Source organism: Aotus nancymaae, unplaced genomic scaffold, assembly GCF_030222135.1.
Source record: "Aotus nancymaae isolate 86718 unplaced genomic scaffold, 86718_ANA_hifiasm-v0.15.2.pri h1tg000076l, whole genome shotgun sequence".
Classification (NCBI taxonomy): Eukaryota; Metazoa; Chordata; class Mammalia; order Primates; family Aotidae; genus Aotus; species Aotus nancymaae.
Genome location: NW_026988491.1, coordinates 21,244,458 through 21,263,902, shown reverse-complemented (window position 1 = coordinate 21,263,902; position 19,445 = coordinate 21,244,458). Strand labels below are relative to the sequence as shown.

The window sequence follows — 19,445 nt, the reverse complement described above, 5'->3', positions numbered from 1 at the left end:
GTTTCACCATGTTGGCCAGGATGCGCACAAGGATGGTCTCGATCTCTTGACCTTGTGATCCGCCCGCCTCGGCCTCCCAAAGTGTTGGGATTACAGGTGTGAGCCACTGCACCCGGCCTATCTTTTGTATTCTTAGTAGAGATGGGGTTTCACCATGTTGACCAGGCTGGTCTCAAACTGCTGACCTCAGGTGATCGCCCCGCCTCGGCCTGCCAAACTGCTGGGATTACAGGCATCAGCCACCGCACCCAGCCGCCATCATGCCACTTTCAAATATCATACTTCACACACCCCAGCTGCCTGCATACCCTCTGTCAGCAGAGCATACCCTGCCAGGCAGAGCTGAGCTAAAATAGCAAACATCAGACCCACACTGAAAGACAGCCTGTGTTCTCAAGTCCAGTGTGCTGGGATTTTGTCTTGGCACTGAAAGTGAAGAGTGGCAAGTATTCCAACTGCAACTGTGGAAAGCAACAGCCCTTCAGGAGCCAAGAGAGTCAGTGGCCCAGGAAAGCAGCAGCCCAGACAGTCAGGCGGAACCTTCAGATTCCATTTTTTGTGTGTTTGAGACAGAGTCTCACTCTGTTTTCCAGGCTGCAGTGCAGTGGCGCAATCTCGGCTCACTGCAACCTCTGCCTCCTGTCTTCAAGCAGTTCTCCTGCCTCAGCCTCCCAAGTAGCTAGGATGACAGGCACCTGCCACCACGCAAAGCTAACTTTTGTATTTTTAGTAGAGACGGAGTTTCACAGTGTTGACCAGGCTGGTCTCGAACTCCTGACCTCAAGTGATCCACCCGCCTCAGCTTCCCAAAGTGCTGGGATTCCAGGCATGAGCCACTAAACCAGGCCAAACCTTCGGAGTCTTATCATCTACCTACTGTTTCTTGCCACCACCACTGTTCACCTGGATGCTGTGGCAGCCTGGCCTCTTGATCTCCCTGTTTCTGCCCTTGCCCAGACTCCAGACACCACCAATCTGTCTTCATACAGCAGCCAAAGATATCCCATTAAACCTAATGCAGACCATGCCACTCCTCTGCTCAAGCCCTCCAAAGGTGCCCCATTCCGCCAGAATAAAAGAACAGTCCATGTCTTCACTGCGGTCATGAGGCCTTACCCCCCACCACCCTTCATGACGAACCCTGTGACTCTCTCCTTCTCTCGGCTAGACCCACGCCAGCCCCAGATTCTCTCCTCAAGCATGCCAGCACTGCTCTGGGGCTCTCGTGCCTCTGTGCCTGCTCACCCCTCTGCTGGGACCGCTCTTCCCAGCCTCCTGGTGGGCCTGTTCCCTCACCTCCTGCAAATCTTTCCTCAAATGTCATCTCAGCAGAGAGCTCCTTCTCACCACCACACTCGCCACGAAGCCACCTAGCCCTCTTCCCAGCATTGTTTTGATAGCAGCTGTCAGCTTCTGACAGTTAACTCCATTTAACTATGTTATTTATACCCTGCTCTCCCCCTGCACTGTAAGCTCTGGGAGAGCAAAGATCTGGGCCGATTTTGTTCACTAATATCATCTCCAGCACCTGGGGCTGTTCCTAACACATGCTATGGGTTGAATACTTATTTGCTGGATCAGCGAATCATCAAACTGTCAACACTGGTTCAAGAAGCCCATCCTTTTGTCATCAAAGAGAATTGTGCTAAGCCAAAGAAATCTCCCCATTTGCCATAGCTACCTAAACCACATGTAACCCCTTTGTGCTACAGATACAGAAACTGACGGCCCCAGAGGTAATCTGGTGAAGACCACTACTAGAAAAAGAAGGCTAGAATCTGGACCACCCAACTACTAGTCAGGGGTCTATCTATACCAGACCACACATCCTGACTCATCCAGAAACAAAGTTTCTAGGAAGCATCAGCCAAATACGCAACCTGAGGACCAGGGTGTGCATGAACCGGGGCTTGCTAGCAAGACCACCTCTCCTGCAGTGTATGACCCTGGCCAAACCACTCACTCTCCAGGATAATCTGGAAGATAGTTTGGAATAAACACCATTTAGCCATACCGACAATGCAAGAATGAAAAAGACACATTTCTTAAACTTGTGGATCTCACCGATGAAAACAAGCACATACTAGGGAGACCAGGTCAGGGGTTCGAGACCAGCTTGACCAACATGGTGAAATCCTGTCTCTACTAAAAATACGAAAAAAAAATTAGCCAGGTGTGGCAGTGGGCTTTTCCTATAACAGCCACTTGGGAGGCTGAGGCAGAAGAATTGCTTGAACACGGGAGGCAGACATTGCAGTGAGCCAAGATCGCACCACCGCACTCCAGCCTAGGTGACAGTGTGAGACTCTGTCTCAAAAAAAAAAAAAACAGGAAAACAATCATGGTAAACAACTGAAAGAGCTGGCAAAGCCACGGGAACCTGGCTAGGATCTCCACTAGCACTGTGCTTGTGCAGGTGAAGATTAAAAAGATACGCAGCTAGTAGATACCGCTACTGTTAGGAAAACGGGCGTCCCTTTGCGACTCCTCCTTCAGGGAAGAGTTCCAGCCAGCCACCTGAAACAACAGCACTGCCAGGGACTTGAGCCATAGGATGGACAGGGGACACAGAGGCTTCACAGGCCTTCCTGATGCACCCAACCTCTCCTCCTCCTCCTGCCCTCCTCAGCAACAGCGCGGAACAACTCTCCAAGACTCCAGCTTCACAAAGGTGCTATGGAAACTGCTCTCAGAAGTGCCTAAGACACAGAACAGCATCAAAGTCAGAGGAAAAGCAAAGTCTGTCTTTGGTAATTCAGGTTCACACAGAAGAAAGTTAGAGATTGCATTAGTCTCCTGTGGCTGCCATAACAAATTACCACAAGCTGAATGGCTTAAAACAACACACTTTCATTCTCCCTCAGTTTTAAAGGCCAGAAGCCCCAAATCAAGTGGTGGTCAACAGGGCCGTGCTCTGTGAAGTCTCCAGGCGAGCACCCTTCCTTGCCTCTTCTAGCGTCTGGTGGCTGCCAGCAATCCCCAGCGTTCGTTGGCTTGTGAATGCACTATTCCAATCTCCGTTTCTATCTCCATAGGCCCATTCCCCTGTCTCTCTGTATCCAAATTTCCCCCTTCTTATAAAAATACTAGTCTTTAAACTAAGGCCCAGCCTCATCCAGAATGACCTCATTTTACCTCGATTCCTTGTGCAAACACCCTATTTCCAAATGTCACATCCAGGGGTTCCAGATGGACATAAATTTGGTGGCAGGAGGCAGGGGAGGGGGCACACACTATTCAACTCAGTGTAAGGACAAATTACCAAGAGCCACAGCCTTCAATCCAAAGGCTGAGTCGCCGTTGTAACTCCACACAGCAGCTCTGTTCTTACATCTCAGTTGATTAAGAATTAGAGTTCAGACTGATGGGGAACTGAAACATCAAGACCTAAAGGTGACACATTTCAAAAGTGACACCATCAGGTGGCTCCTCTTCCCTGGACTCTATGTTCGACAGCATGTGTTCCTGTCACCACCAGGACCTCCTGTCCACCACCACCATTCCAGAATCTTCACTCATCTTGGACCCTGACACTGCTTTTGTTGAAAGCTCTTATTGTTCTCGAAACTCCACAGTCCGGTGGAGTCAAATAGGGTCTCTGGCCACCTTTGATGACTCCCTTCATTCTCAAAGTCACTGTCTCAGCAGTCAGTAACTCACTCTGCTAACTCCCAGATCACTCTTAAAAGTAAACTTTTTTTTTTTTTGAGACTGAGTTTCACTCGTTGTCTGGGCTGGAGTGCAATGGCGTGATCTTGGCTCACCACAACCTCCACCACCCGGATTCAAGCGATTCTCCTGCCTCAGCCTCCCAAGTAGCTGGGATTACAGGCATGCGCCACCACGCCAAGCTAATTTTGTATTTTTAGTGGAGGCTCGGTTTCTCCATATTGGTCAGGTTTCTCCATGTTGGTCAGGCTGGTCTCAAACTCCCAACCTCAGGTGATCTGCCCGCCTCGGCCTCCCAAGGTGGTGGAATTACAGGCATGAGCTACTACACCGGGCCAAAAGTAAACTTTTCTAACTAGATGCAGTAAATTGCAAAGTTTATCATTCAAACACTCATTTAAACAGTAGTATTTCTTATGAAATAGGAGTACAAACCATTTCACTGTATCTATGAATGATTCTACTCAGACTTAATTTAATATCACGATTCATAATTTTCAGCATCCCAGACTTCAGCTTTGGAACAGAACAAACTATGTTTTGAAATCTTGACGTTTGCTTATCTCTGATCTGTTTTCACCAGTGGCTGATTTTATCCTAGGTACTCTTCACATAATGTCTCATTCCCTAGGGCCCTGGCCAGAGCTTAGCGCCACGGCAATCAGACAAGAACTCTGGAGCTTTCAAGCTGTAAGCATCTAAAGCGTACCCAGGTCATTCCAGGCGCTTAATTTAAAAAAAAAAAAAAAAATGCTTCCTGCTAACACAGTATAAGAGTCGGTTTTGAGACCAACAAGCAGAAACATAGAAACTCACAGGGAAACTCTCCCACGCTCAAGGCAAGAGCAGCAGCCCACAAGAGACCAGAGGCAAATCAAGTGGGTCAAAAGCACCACGCCCCCTGCAGAAGCTGATCTACCTAGCAGGCACGGCCTCGGCCCGGCCAGCTTCCGGACTCCACCAAACTTCACAGCATGACCCGAATCAGTTCCTTCCAGCATCCCCAGGGAGCCCAGGAGTTTCTCGGAAAGGAGCCTGCCAGTGTCAGGAAAAATGCTGACAGCTCCTCCGCGTCCTTGCAAGCCTCGCTCCTACGTGCAGCCACTGTCACTCCCAGACCCCACGCTCAGACCTCCGAGTCCCCCAGCGCCCGTCACACCACGCAGCACTCTGCTCAGAGTCCAAGTTGCCCTCTCCAGACCCCCGACTCCACCTGCAGCCCAGAAGGCCAACGCGGCCACCTGACCTCTGACCCCTGACTCCGACCTGGCCCTCCCCCGTCACACCCACCTGCCCGGGAGCTTGGTGTTGCTGCGCTTCCAGAACTGCTTCCTGGCCCCGTCGCTGGCCATGGCCCCTCCTCATCCCTCAGACCCGCGGCCCAGACACTCCGAGCGCGGCCGGCCCTCCCCTAGCGGCCCTTTCCTGTGCCCCGGGTGGCCCCTTACTGGTCCCGGGACTCCAGAGCGTAGAGCCGAGAGACTCTTCCGCCTCCTTCCGGAAGTTGTGCCTACACTCGCCCGGAAGTCCCGCCTAAGTCCCAGGTGGCGCGTGACGCAGGGCTCCGAAGGCCCGACGGCATTAAACGGCGACGCCGCGCGATGCGCGCGCCACATCACAGGCATCGTGGAGGAAGAGAAGTACGAGGAAGCTCCAGTGTTTGGTTGGGTCTGTGGCTCCCGGCTCGCTCAGCCCGACCTCGCCGCCCTGCTGCCGGCAGCGGACTGGAGGCAGCTACTGGAGCCTTGAGCTCATCTTTTCCAAAGTTGAGCCAGGCCTGTGTCTGATTCCGGTTTCTCTTGAGCGCGTCCCGAGCCGGCCCAGAACAGAATGAAGCCAGACACACCGTTCTCGGCCCAGCAGCGGCAGGATTACCCGGCACTGAGTGAGGGTCAGTAGATACTACGTGGCTGAAATATTTGCAGTGCAGTGAGGTGAGAGGCATAACCGCGGAGCGTATTCGAGCGAATGAGAGAGAGGGGATTAGGCCGGGCTCGAAGGGAAGAGTAACGCCGAAGGCGAGAAGGATTAATTCCCCTGGCCTGGGTTCCGGTCTTGTGCGGCTGTCACGTGCTTAAAACCTGGCTAGTCCGGAGTTAGATGTGCTTTACGTGTAAAATACAGAATTCCAAAGACTTTGTATAAAATATTAGTAATTTGTATATTGCTTGCCTGTTAGATAACATTTTTAATGTATTGGGTTAAATAAAATGAATTTTTTAAATTATTTTTATATTTCTTTTTACTCTTTTTTTTAAACCCTTTTTTTTTTTCCGGGGAGTAATGGGAGTGGGGTGTCTTGCTATGTTGCTCGGGCTAGTCTCGAATTCCTGCCCTCTAGCGATCCTCCTGCCTCAGCCTCCCACTAGTTGGAACTACAGGTGCACATGTTATGCCTAGATCATTTTACTTTTGTGTGTGTTTATGTGTGCAGAAAACAAGTAAAAAATCATATCTGATTTGCATTACATTTCTGTGCGTCTTAGAACAAATATCGAAGGCTCAGGGACTGTCAGAGTGGAGCTGTAGTGTATTTGGAGTTCCTGCCAATTCTCTTTTAAAACCAAAATTTGATAAGACATGTTTTGTGATGATAAGTTTCCCATGCCTCTTCATTTACTGGTAAGTAACCTTGACTTAGTACTTCCTATGTGCAAGGCGTCCTGCTCTCCTGGGATCCTGGTAGAGCTCAGAAGGCACCAGGAGTCTCCTCCTGATGTATAGCCCTGACAGCCTCAGACAGTGCTGTCCTCTACAGACAACACTGAGGACAATAGCAGTTCTTTCCAGCTCAGTGTGGCTTATTGCAAGGATCAGTGAGCGAGGTGACAGCAGGATTAACATAATGGAAGGGGAAAGGAAGGAAAAGCTGCAAAACAATTGACAGGAAAAATTGGCAGCACTTAGTGACTGGTTACGCCTGAGATCCGATTGCTCTTTAGCGCTTACTGTATACTTTGCCACCTACTGTTTTCAGTCAAAGGAGTGAGGCTGAAATTGACTTGAAGGCTTCAAAACCAGCTAAGCAAAGGATTTCTAGGATCATGACAGATGGAAAAAGAGAGTCTGAGTAGAAGGCCAGTATTGAAAGCCAAAGTAATACAGATGTTGGAGTCTAGATATGGAACCTAGGAATTGGGACAGATTCTCAAATCTCAGGTAATCAGTGGAACTGTTTTTATTCATTGTTACAAGTATTGAGTAGCAATGCAAGTTAAAACTAAGGATGTACCATGTTACACTTAACAGATTGGCAAAAACTTAAAAATCTGTCTTGACCAAAATTGGTAAGGATGTGGATTTGTGAGCAGAGCAGAACTCTTGCACTGCCAGTGAGGGTATCACTAACTTTTGATGGCCACTTAGCAATTTCTGGCAACGATACTGTAACTTAGCAATTCTACTCTTGGTATGTGCTCTAGAGTACCTTGTCTGTGCGTGCAAAGACGAGAAGGTTCAATGCAACGTTGCTTCTGGTGGTAGTTGGGGTCTGGGGGAGAAGCAACCAAAATGTCATGACTGGCAGAATTGATAAATTACAGTTATGCAGTCGAATACCATAAGTTAGTAAAAATGAATAAGTTAGTTGCATACATCAACATAAATGAATTTCACAAACTGGGTGGGTTTTATTTTTTTGTTCTTGAGATGAGGCTTACTATGTTGCCCAGGCTGGCTGCAAAATCCTGGGCTCAAGTGATCAACCTGAATGGCTGAGTACAGAAGGAAGCACTGCTGCACCCGGCTCCACAGTGTTGAATGAAAAAAAGTTGCCTATGAGTCCACACAGTATCATACCATTTAGTACTTTTATTTTCAAGGATGAGAATGAGGCCAGGTGTGGTGACTCATGTCTGTAATCGCAGCACTTTAGGAGGCTGAGGCAGGAGGATCCCTTGAGCCCAGGAGTTTGAGGCTTCGGTGAGCTATGATCATATGATCATGCCACTGCACTCAGCTTTGGCAATAGTGCAAAACCTTATCTCAAAAGAAAAAAAAGAATCGTAAAAGATAAATTCAGGAGAGTGGTTGCCTATAGATATTAGTGGGGACTGTGAGCAGTAAGGAATTCATATTCATAGAGGATCAACTGTGCTATTGTGCTTTGTTTCTTAAGGCAGATGGGCTATATTCAGGTGTTTTGTTATATTCTTTATGAGTTTTTGTGTGTATAAAATGTTTCATGATACATTAAAATATAATTATTGAGCTCAAACTGCTATGCACAGAACCACACTGAACTGTTGTGCAGAAAGACAAGTGCAGCAGGCCAGGCACAGTGGCTTACACCTATAATCCCAGCACTTTGGGAGGCTGAGGTGAGAGGATCACTTGAGACCGGAGATCAACACTAGCCTGGGCAACACAGGGAGACCCTGTCTCTACAAAACTGTTTTTTTAATTAGCCAGACGTAGTGAGCACTCTTAGTCCTAGCTACTTGGGAGACTGAGGCAGGAGGATCACTTGAGCCCGGAAGCTCAACGCAGCAGTGAGCTAGGATCACAGCACTGCACTCTGGCCTAAACAACAGAGTGAGACCCTGTCTCAGAAAAATTACAATAGTATTTCAGGATGGCTGGATTTGCGATGCAGTTTGGGTTCCTCAGGAAGTGTTTTCTGCCTTCTCTGCTTTTAGATGGCTGCTTCGGGCTTAGAATATCTCTCACAGGACCTTACTGAGTGAGCCACCACACTCCCACAGGGTGGGTTCTCCCTGCTAAGTGTCTTCGTGCTGCACTCTCCATAGGCACTGAGCCTGTGCCCCAAAGTAAAAAGCTGACAGTTCTATCTGTATTAGTTCCTAAGGCTGCTGGGAGCAGAATGCTACAGACTTGGTGGCTGGAAACAATAGACATTTACTCTCCTACAGATCTGGAGGTCAGAAGTCCAAAATCCGCTTCACGGGGCTAAAGTCAAAGTGTCAGCAAGGCTGCTCCCTCCTGGAGCTTCTAGGGGAGAGTCATTTTCTTACTTTTTCAGCTTCTAGAGGCCACTTGCATTTATTGGTCTATGGCCCTTCCTCTGTCTGGAAGGCATATCACCCATCTCTACTGCCATCATCACACTATCTTCTCTCCCTCCAACTCCTCCTGGATCCCTCTTAAGAGGACCCCTGACCTCACATCAGGCCCACTGGATAATCCAATCCAGGATGATCTCCCTCATCACTGGATCCTTAGCTTAACCACAGCTGCAAACTCCCTTTGGTCATTTAAGGCAACACTTGCAGGTCACGGGATTAAGACATGCTATATCTTCAAGGGGGTCATTATTCAGCCTGCCACAATAATTCATGGCATATAGCAAAGCTCCCCAGTTTTGCACCACGAGAGGCATTAGTCCTCTTTACTGCCCTCTTCCCCAACTCCTTTCAGCCATTTTGAAATTATAGGGTCTGTCACTAGCAACATGCCACTTCCTGACACTAAATTCTACATGAGTTAGGGTGCTGTTGGTTCCAAGAATTACAAAGTTTAGCTCAGATTAGCTTATACTATAAAGGGAATTGGTGGGTTAATGCAATTGAAAAAGCCCAGAAGTAGCTCAGAGTTTGGAGAAGTGCTGATACCGCAGCCCAACAATGACTCAAGGGGCCTGTCTCCTTCTGTCTGTCTCTATGTCTGTGCCAAGGACAGCTTCCCCTCGAGGTCCCAGGATGCCTCTGTTGGGCCACTGGGATCATGTGCTTACGTCTAGTCAGGATGCTAGTAAGCAGAAATACTGTGAACTACTGTCAGTCCCTGGGAGGGGAGCACTCAAACACCTCACCAATTTCTGCTCAGGTTCCTAAGGCTGGCAGGAGGCTTTGCACAAACTCAGCAGCCAGAGTTCTGCAAGCGTTCTTGACTATGGCAGTGGCTCAGAGCCGATCAAGCTGCTGCAGCAGTCATACCTCCACCCCCTGCATGCTTAGTGTCTAGTCTGGTAAAACAACACCTGCACAACATGTCAGGCAAAACAACTTTATTATTCACAGAGAGGCCACAAACATCAACCCAAGCCTGGGATCCATGGCGAGCCAGTTCACCAGCATTCAGGTAAGCTACCCAGGGCCCTGGAGTGCGTGTGCCCCAACTTCACACCTCAGCTGAGGGACTTTAAAATCGCTCCACTCTGGGTTCTATACCCCAGATGCTACTGGGTCCCCTGGACTAAAGCATTGCAGAACATCCTGATGTAGGGGAGATGAGCACAAAGCCTGAGTTGTTCGGGACAGTTCTACCTTAACTCAGGATGTGGCATCCTCTGTACATTCTGCCCTAAAATCGTAAGCAAGAGGGGGAAGAGCTGGGTCATCCAGTGTCATTTGAGGACCTGTCCCCCAGCAGGAGCTCCTTTGTAGCTGACAATGGGAGTCAATCCTTCCAAATTTTGGGCTGCTGCCCAAGAAGGGAGGGTTAGAATGGATACCAGGAATAATCCCAATATCCTCCACAACACCAAAGGCCATATTGAGAGAAACTGGTAGATTTGGCAACCTAAAATGTTCACTTGTTTGACAAAAAAAAATTTTTAACTGGACAAAATATATGTGCTATGTCTGACAAAGGGTATTAATAGATGGGAATTTTACAAATAAGGAAGTAAAAAAACCCAATAGGAAATGGGTATGATTTTTTTAACCAAGTATATGTTTTTTGAGACAGAGTCTCAGTCCATCGCCAGGCGCTAAACCAATTATATGTTTTTAAAGCTTATTGTAAGCTAATTAAAGAACATATTTTAAAAAGAAACGACTCTCCTGCTCCTGCTCTCACCATGTGACATGCCTGTTCCCGCTTCTCCTTCCACCATAAGTAAAAGCTCCCTGAGACCTCACCAGAAACCTAGCAGATGCTGCACTTCCTGTACATCCTGTACAACTGTGAGCCAATTAAACCTCTTTTCTTTATAAATTCCCCATCCTCAGGTATTCCTTTATAAGCAATGCAAAAATAGCCTAACATAGAAAACTGGTACCAAGCAGCAGGGCATTGCTGTAAGGATACCTTAAAAGTAATGACCTAGGGTATCTGGCAGTTCTAAGTAGCAAAGCATTCAAGAGGTGGCCTGCCTGCTTGTCACAGCCAATGATCAGATACTGAGGCAAAGGAATGACTTAAAGTTGGAACTCATATTTAAAAGGGAAACAGCCTGAAAGATTGGAAAAGTTGCAGCCTGGCCATATGGCAGGGAAAGAATCCAAGCAGACTGGGGAGCAACCACTAGCTGGAGAGATTTGCATAATTAAAAGGGAGGCAAGTGCTAACAACCAAAACAATGGGACGAAGGCCTCAAAGGGATTTCAAGGGATTTCAGAGAAGTTGGAGACAGCCCTTCCCATTACAGGCCCAGAGGCCTAGGAGGAAAGAATGGTTTCAGGGGCCAGGCCAAGGATACTGCAGCCCTCCTCAGCCTATGGACACTGCTCTCCGCATCCCAGCTGCCCCAGCTCCAGCTGCAGCTCAAAGGCCCCAGGTACAGCTTGGGCCACCACTCTGGGATACAAGCCATAAGCCTTGGTGGCTTCCACGTGGTGTTAAACCTGTGGGCACACAGAATGCAAGAGTAAAGGAGGCTTAGCAGCTTCCACCTAGATTTCAGAGGATGTATGAGAAAGCCTGAGCGCCCAGGCAGGAGTCTGCTGCAAGGGCAGAGCCCCCACAGAGAACCTCTACTAGGGCAGTCTGGAGGGGAAATGTGTGGTTGGAGGCCCACACAGAGTTCACACTGGGACACTGCCTAGTGGAGCTGTGGAAAGGGCACTGCACCCTCCAAACCCGAGGATGGTAGACCCACCAGCATCTGCACACTACCCCTGGAAAAGCTGCAGGCACTCCTTTTCATGGAAAAGCATGAGAGCAGCCACAGGGGAGGATTGCCCAAGGCCTTGGGATGCCACCCCTTGTACCAGGATCCAGGACTTGGAGTCAAGGATCATGTTGGAGCTGTAGGGGTTTTTGTTTGTTTTGAGACAGAGTCTTACTCTGTCGCCCAGGCTGGAGTTCAGTGGTGTGATCTTGGCTCACTGCAACCTCTGCCTCCCAGGTTCAGGTGATTCTCCTGCCTCAGCCTCCCAAGTAGCTGGGATTACAGGCACACACCACTCCATCCGGCCAGCATTGGGATTACAGGCGTGAGCCACTGCACCTGGCCCAAATGCTCTCTTAGATGCAAAAACAAAAATTAAAAAGACACCCTCCACTCCCCAAAAATTGATCAATTATTGTCACATCCAGGAAAAATCGCAAATCCAAATCCAAATGCTTTGAAGAATGAGACTGATTTTCGGAGGCTTTCAGGGTAGACAGAGGAGGGCCATTATGTACCACTCATGCAAACAAGCCTCCTAAATGCACCCTTGAGATGCATCGTGCCCTTCACGGCCACCTCCAGCCCCTTCAGTTGCCTTCAATCCTCTGTCATGCTCCTGCAGACCTCCTGCCCAGACCTCACCCACAGGCCTCTCAGTTCCTTTCCTGTGTGCCTCCATGCAGTCCTCTCCAGCTTCTCAAGCTCAGCACATTCCAGCATCCTCAGCGTCCTCCTCATCCCCCTTGCCAGATGCCCAGTGGGTATCATGATTTTCATTTTAAAGATGAGAAAGTAGGGGCTTCGAGAGGCAAAATCCCCCAGCTATGAAGGGAAAAGGGTTTGGAGTCCAGCCGCTGACCCTACAGCCCATTCACCATCCACTTGACCTTGCCAGGCCCCGGCCACATTCCCACTGCTGATGGGAAACACAACCAGCAGTGGCATTTCTTCCCATGGTCCTCTGCAGCGTGTGGGTCCCCACCCCCACCCTTGGCAAACACGCAGGAGCCACACTCTGCCGTGACTCATGGCCAGTCCAACCCAACGTGACTCAGGCAAGATAGAGAGAGGACAGCACATGTCAGAGGGTGCCCAGACTGGCCATTTGTAAGTTGTATTTTGGACTCGGATCTCCTGTGACTGATCACACTGTGCTTTAAACACAGCCAACCTGTTTTCCCGCCTGTAAAATCAAGATGAGGACACCTGCCCTGTGTGTTTCAGAGTTGTCGTGGGAATCCCCTGAGACAATGGACTGGAAGGCACTTTGTAAACCAAAATCTCTGAACAAATAGGACAGAATGCAGAATAGAGAGTCTGTAAGTGACGTGAAGCCTGGCCTGGAGTGACAAGTGGAATACTCCATGGCCCCATGGTGCTGTGTCATCCCTGCACTTCCTGCAGCAGCTAGAGTGAAGGAAGGAGCTGGCCTGTTATTTACCAGCAGCAGAGGAAGTGGCCCAGAGAGCAGGCATCTCCCAGATAACTAACTGGGCCTCTCATGCTAGGAACTGGGGACACAGACCTGGGAACACAGTACCCTTATGGTGTCACAGCCTGGTGGCCAGGATGGAAAGTGTGGTGGCCACCAGCCTGAATGGCACTTTGGGGCATACACAGACTCAGATGTGCATGGCGTGGGAAGGCTGGCACTAACCCTCCCTGTGTGGTATCCCAGGCATGGACAGTCTGAGGGTGAAGGGAGAGGCAGGCAAGGTGCTGGCACTACACTTGTGCTGGGTTTGGCGTCCTGGTTCCAAGTTGAGCCCCCTGCGGTTGCAGAAGGCCAGTTTGATGGGGAGGGGACACTCCTGGGTTCTGCTGGCATGGTCTGCCTGGCACAGTATGGCACTGGATGGAAAGACACGGGAGGGGTCTCTTCTTTCGAGACACTGCAAACCTCTTTTCTCTGGACCTCAGTTTCCCCAGTCCTAAGAGACTGGGGGTCAGGCCGAGTGGTAAGGTGGATGAACTCCTGGCTTTGGAGCCAGGCAGACATGGATGTCAATCTTGCTGTGCAAATCTGGCCAGCCTTCTCAGCTGAGTCTGTTTCCTCACCTGTTGGGAGGGGGCTCAGTGCCATCGGGCATGAACCTGGGCACATGACAGAACCCAGGCAGGGCTAGCTGCTGTTTATAGTACTGATGCTTAGTGATCCAAAAAAAAAATAAACTGCAGGAATCTGGCCCCGCTCAGCACTACGGCAGCAAGGCCTTAGGCATGTGGCTGCCCATAGGGTCTGTACTGACTGCTTGGTGTCGTCCTCCCGCTTCCTGACCACCTTCAGATGACACTGGTTCTTCCAAAGGAGGGATGGTGGCTGCCCGCCCAGGTCTCCTGGGGACACTGCAAGGGGGTTGGGGAATGTGCCGTTCTGGAGGAGTTAGTATCACTGGCAGTGGATCCAAAGGCAGCCCCTCCCCCTACTCCCCTACCCAAGGAACCAAGCCCAAGCCACAGCTGCCATGAAGTGACACCCTATGGCACCTGCCAAGGAACTCCTGCCACATATCCATCCCCTCTGTCACTGCAGAGGACCCATCCTCAGTGATTCAGAGGCTTGCAGAGGTGTGGGGTGGGACTTGCAGGGAGGAAGAGTGGGGACTGGGATGGGGACGGGGAGGCACAGGACCAGGGTTGGGCCCAGGGGTACTGGGGGCCTGAGGGGCAGGGGCCAGGGCTAGAGAGGTGAGGGGCTACCCTAAGCCAGGGAGCCCTCAGTAGCCACACGTGGGTGTGGTGAGCCCTGTGTGTGCCTGCTGGAGCAGGCTTAGTCCCCGGGTGTATCCTGGCCTCCCACACCCCTCTCCCTTCATATACTTTGAGCCCTAGGCAGCATCTGCACTTGGGAAGGCCCAAGGCCCAAACTTAAAGTCTTCCTGGTGCCTGCCCCAGAGTCTTTTGTTTCAGGATTGGGAAAACTGAGGTCCAGAGAAGCAAGGCATTTGTGGTGTTTTGCAGGGGGAGCTCCCCTGGTCTCTCCTCTTTCCATTCAGTGCCACACTGTGTCAAGCAGGCCGTGCCAGCAGAACCTAGGAGCATTCCCTCCCCACCGGAGTGGCCCTCTACAACTGCAGGGGGCTCAGCTTGGAACCAAGACCTCCCATGTGTCCTGGCGGGGAAGGTAAGGGCAGCCTTCCTTAGGGAAAAACGCCTGGCCCCTGCCCATGTGGACCTGCAGGACGCCAGGGGCTTCCCAGGGGAGGGGCAGTGCTGTGCAGGCCACCCTGCCCTTGCCGCAGCAGTCACTACCGTCTCTGGATGGCACAGAGAGAAGCAAAGGCTGCAGCCACCCACAATGTTTCATCAAGAATAAGCTGTGGCCAGAACTGATGGACGCACAGGCTGCTTGGAGTGGTGCCTGGTTAAAAAGGATGCATCCGGGTTTGAGATGAGATGCCTGGACGTTGGTCCAGAGCCCTAGGGAGCCGGGCCTCAGTGCCTGCACAGAAAGCCCCCAGGTCCTCGATTGCCACATCCCTCTTGCTGCCCCTAGCATAGGGCAGCCACGGAGCCCAAGACCGGACACCCCCTACTATGAGTGTCAAGCAGTGTGTGGAGGGTGCTGGTCAGCAGGGGACAGAGCCCAGGCCAACTGATACAGGCAAGAGAGGGGGTCTCCGGGAGGGGGGCCATCATCCAGGGACCCTCCCAGCTCCAGGGCCAGGCCTAACACCGCCTGCCACGCCTGCTCTGCCCCGTTCTTGGCTCTGTGAGTGAGGGGGGCCATCATCCAGGGACCCTCCCAGCTCCAGGTCCGGGCCTAACACCGCCTGCCATGCCTGCTCTGCCCCGTTCTTGGCTCTGTGAGTGAGGGGTGCCATCATCCAGGGACCCTCCCAGCTCCAGGGCCAGGCCTAACACCGCCTGCCATGCCTGCTCTGTCTCCGGGAGGGGGCCATCATCCAGGGACCCTCCCAGCTCCAGGGCCAGGCCTAACACCACCTGCCACGCCTGCTCTGCCCTGTTCTTGGCTCTGTGAGTGAGGGGGGCCATCATCCAGGGACCCTCCCAGCTCCAGGGCCAGGCCTAACACCACCTGCCACGCCTGCTCTGCCCTGTTCTTGGCTCTGTGAGTGAGGGGGGCCATCATCCAGGGACCCTTCCAGCTCCGGGGCCAGGCCTAGCACCGCCTGCCACGCCTGCTCTGTCTCCGGGAGGGGGGCCATCATCCAGGGACCCTGCCAGCTCCAGGGCTGGGCCTAACACCACCTGCCACGCCTGCTCTGCCCTGTTCTTGGCTCTGTGAGTGAGGGGGGCCATCATCCAGGGACCCTTCCAGCTCCGGGGCCAGGCCTAACACCGCCTGCCACGGCTGCTCTGTCTCCGGGAGGGGGGCCATCATCCAGGGACCCTGCCAGCTCCAGGGCTGGGCCTAACACCACCTGCCACGCCTGCTCTGCCCTGTTCTTGGCTCTGTGAGTGAGGGGGGCCATCATCCAGGGACCCTTCCAGCTCCGGGGCCAGGCCTAACACCGCCTGCCACGGCTGCTCTGTCTCCGGGAGGGGGGCCATCATCCAGGGACCCTGCCAGCTCCAGGGCTGGGCCTAACACCACCTGCCACGCCTGCTCTGCCCTGTTCTTGGCTCTGTGAGTGAGGGAGGCCATCATCCAGGGACCCTTCCAGCTCCGGGGCCGGGCCTAGCACCGCCTGCCACGCCTGCTTTGTCTCCGGGAGGGGGGCCATCATCCAGGGACCCTGCCAGCTCCAGGGCTGGGCCTAACACCACCTGCCACGCCTGCTCTGCCCTGTTCTTGGCTCTGTGAGTGAGGGGCGCCATCATCCAGGGACCCTCCCAGCTCCAGGGCCCGGCCTAACACCGTCTGCCACGCCTGCTCTGCCCTGTTCTTGGCTCTGTGAGTCCCTGCGCAGGCTGTGTCTCAAACCCGCACCTCACCCTCGTCCCCATCACTCTGGCTATGGGGATTTCTGTAGGTCTCAGCCCCCTACCCTCCCCAAGCTTCCCCGGGGCCTCATTTGGTCGCTGAGGACATACTTGGCAAGTGCACTGGCTGTGACCAGAGGGAAGGGGGAGGTGGTCCTTCCTGCACCTTCCCCCAGCTCTGTTGCCAGAGGGCAGAGCCAGGCCTGCAGACAGCAATGGCCTGCAAAGGGTCAGGCCCTCACCTTGGCAGGGTTTATTACCAAAGGGGGAGGCTCTGCCCCCAGTTGGGCCACATTTTTAATAAATGTTGATGGCAATTCTAGGACAAGCAGCTCCACTTGGGAGGGCCCCAGGCCCACGTGTACACAGTTCCCGGTGCAGGATGTGATTTGGTGGGTATGGGAGGAAGGGAGCAGGGAAAGTGGCCCGGGTAAGCCCCAGCCCCTCCCTGGGCCTCACATTCCCCATCTTTCAAACGGAGATAACTGCCACTGTTCTGTCCATGTCCCAGATCGAGGGAGAAGGGAGGGAACCCAAGGAGGAGAGAGAGGAGGAGGGAGAGGTGGAGAAGGAGGGAGGAGGAGGGAGGAAGCAGGGGAGAGGGAGTCTGACTGAGAGCTGATGACCTTCTTTTGGTTTCAGCCCCAGCTGAGCAGCTGAACCCTGAAAGAGGACTCGTGACTCTCAGCCCAGGATTCACTCCCAGAGCTGTCAGAGCTGGGCTGCACCCCGAGGTCCTGGCAGGGGCTCTCAGGCACCAGGCCATTGCCAGGGGCATGTGGCTGACTGAGCACCTGCGGGGGGCCTGGTTGAGTGTGTGCCATGCCCTCCCCGCCCTGCCCCATTTCCTCGTTTCCTCGTTCACTCCTGTCAGCCACTGACCCCAGACCTCCTCCACGGCTGCTGGCCTCGGCCACACCTAGAGTCGGACCTGCCAGGCATCCTGCCCATGGCACAGGGGCTGGGGGGCTGTTGGAGCAAAGAGAGGGCCTGCTGGCGTCTCCCCATGGCCCTCCCCAACCATTGCTGCCCAGCACCCCTCCCTTTCAGCCCATCATGAAACGTTCTGCTCGAGAGAGCCATCAGAGGCTCCCTGGGTCTGTGGAAAAAGGCAGTCTCCTTGCTCTGGTGCCCAGGGCCTCTCCACGTTGGGGGCTCCTCTTTTGACACTGGCCAGTACTCTGTCCCTCAACACACTCCAGAATACCTGTTGCTGGCACCCTCTGCCTGGGAGCCATCCCCTACCCTGCACCCTCACTCACTGAAGCCACTGCCTGCTTGGAGGCCAGGCAAACACCTCCCCCCATCCCCAGCTCCAGAGACTGTCCAGTCTCCAGCTTCCAGGGCTTGCTCCCTCCCGTGGCCCCTCCCTGAGTAGGAACTGACATTGTCTTTGGGGAACTCGGCCTTTTCCCTCCCCTCCCACGGGGAGCTCCTGCAGGAAGGAGTTGACACCCCCACGGGCTCCAATGGTCGCAGACAATGGGCTGGGGAGTGCAGGCAGCTGAAGGATTCAGGGTGTTGATAAGGGCCTGGGCGCTGTTTCTCCCACGCAGGAAGAAGCCTGAAGCTGCCTTTCCTGGTGCCATCCACCCACAGCGGGAATGCTAGCTTCCTGGTGCCCTGCCCCCATGGCCCTAGCTCTGCACCCCGCTGGATGCCTCTGGTCGCCAGGAAAGCCCCTGACACACATCCTACGAGGCAGTTTCCCAGAGCTTCCCCACGCCTCCTCTCCCTTCAGCTCCTGGGCACACCTCTGAGGCACAAGCATCACATCACCCACTGTCAGTCAGTCTGGAGATGCCATGTGCAGCCAGAGAGCTGGCCAACGGTCAGGTGGCTCCAATTCCACAGAACCTGGACACGTCCCTGCCCCTCTCTGGGTGTCATCTTCCCATCTGTAAAATGAGGTAATCAGCACTGTCGTGCATACCTAGGAGGATTCTTCTAAAGAGCAAATGAGACGGTATCTGGGAAACTGCTGTGCGGAGGTATAAGCATGGCACCAATGCCTGGAGCAGAATGGAATGAGTGAGAAGGCTGGGTGACTCGACGCGCAGCTGTTCAGTTCTCGGAGACCAGCCCGCAGGACCTGTTGGGTGAGACCTCCAGCACGGTGGGTCCTCCATGAAGGCTTGAGGAATCTGTTTTCACAACCCCCAAGCCTCATTCCGCTTTTCTACTGCAACGCGCAACACGTGCTTCCTTCCGGTGATATCCTGCAGCTCGCCCTGCAGAATTCCTGCTGGGCCGCGGCAGCCAGCCCTGACTCGGAGCCTGTTTACCCGAGTGGATGGCGGCAGCCTGGCCAAGGAGCATCTCAAGAACGCCTCCTGTGGATCTCGATTAACACTGTGACGGACAGACAGGCCACTTCAGGCTGTTTCTTTACCGGAAGAGGAAGAAGATTACTGAAGGCAGGGATTTTTTTTCCCTGCAAGAGACAAAGCAAGCTCTGTGTACCTCAAAACTGGGCCCTTCCTACATGTTGCTCCCAGGCAAGTCACAAAATGTAGAGAAAGCACCAGGCAGTCAGTTGAGTGACTGGGGCCCAGCATATGCCCAGGGAGCCTTGGAGTATCAGAGCGGGTGAGCACCTTAGATTCCTGCCTCCAATACTCCCATTTTGTGGATGGGCAAACTCCCTCCCGGGGCCCCTCCCTGAGTTGGAACTGACATTGTCTTTGGGGAACTTGGCCTAGCTCCCCTGATGCCCTAGCCAGTGCTGTTTCTGTCACCCCTTTGACTAAGCAGCCCCTGGTGGGGAGGAAGAAGAGAGGACAGAGGAGAGGCTGGGGTAAGAGAGCAGCCACCGTGGGAAGGGGGCTGGGTGAGGGCATGAGCGAAGCAGCGGCCCCTGTGAGGCTCTCCTCTCAGCCCTGGTTCTCAGGAGGGTCCTTCAGGAGCTACAGGGATAGGTTAGAGGGACAGTCCCAGAAAGGCCATCCCACTTCCTGACCCCCTAAGCATTCATGGCGGCAAAGCCCAGCTGCTTGCGCCCTGATCCCTGAGACCCAGGCTTCCGTTTGAATGTGGGAAGTATTTGGGTGGGGAAGCAGTGTGAGGAAGCACATTCCAGGCCCCATTGTCAGCA

At 52.9% G+C, this 19,445-nt stretch overlaps 2 protein-coding genes across 9 annotated transcripts in view; one reads left to right on the top strand and one right to left on the bottom strand.

Moving 5' to 3' along the window:
* The window catches only part of TBC1D22A (TBC1 domain family member 22A), a 383,821-nt gene extending 378,659 nt beyond the window's left edge, over nucleotides 1-5,162 (bottom strand). For all 6 annotated transcript variants that reach the window (XM_064368239.1, XM_064368240.1, XM_064368241.1 and 3 more), the window contains exon 1: nucleotides 4,960-5,162. In XM_064368239.1, coding sequence (XP_064224309.1) covers nucleotides 4,960-5,021 — 62 coding nt within the window. In that variant the 5' untranslated portion in view covers nucleotides 5,022-5,162. The remainder of the gene's footprint in view (nucleotides 1-4,959) is intronic.
* A 132-nt stretch (nucleotides 5,163-5,294) lies between these two features.
* Nucleotides 5,295-19,445, top strand: part of CERK (ceramide kinase) — an 84,533-nt gene continuing 70,382 nt past the window's right edge. For 2 of the 3 annotated variants that reach the window (XR_010339407.1, XM_012449446.3), the window contains exons 1-3: nucleotides 5,295-5,603; nucleotides 9,648-9,708; nucleotides 17,908-18,940. Coding sequence is in view for 2 of the 3 variants with exons in the window: in XM_012449446.3 (XP_012304869.1) it covers nucleotides 18,837-18,940 (104 nt within the window). In the remaining variant the exon portion in view is untranslated. The remainder of the gene's footprint in view (nucleotides 5,604-9,647; nucleotides 9,709-17,907; nucleotides 18,941-19,445) is intronic. The other variant, XM_012449447.3, reaches the window with a different exon arrangement.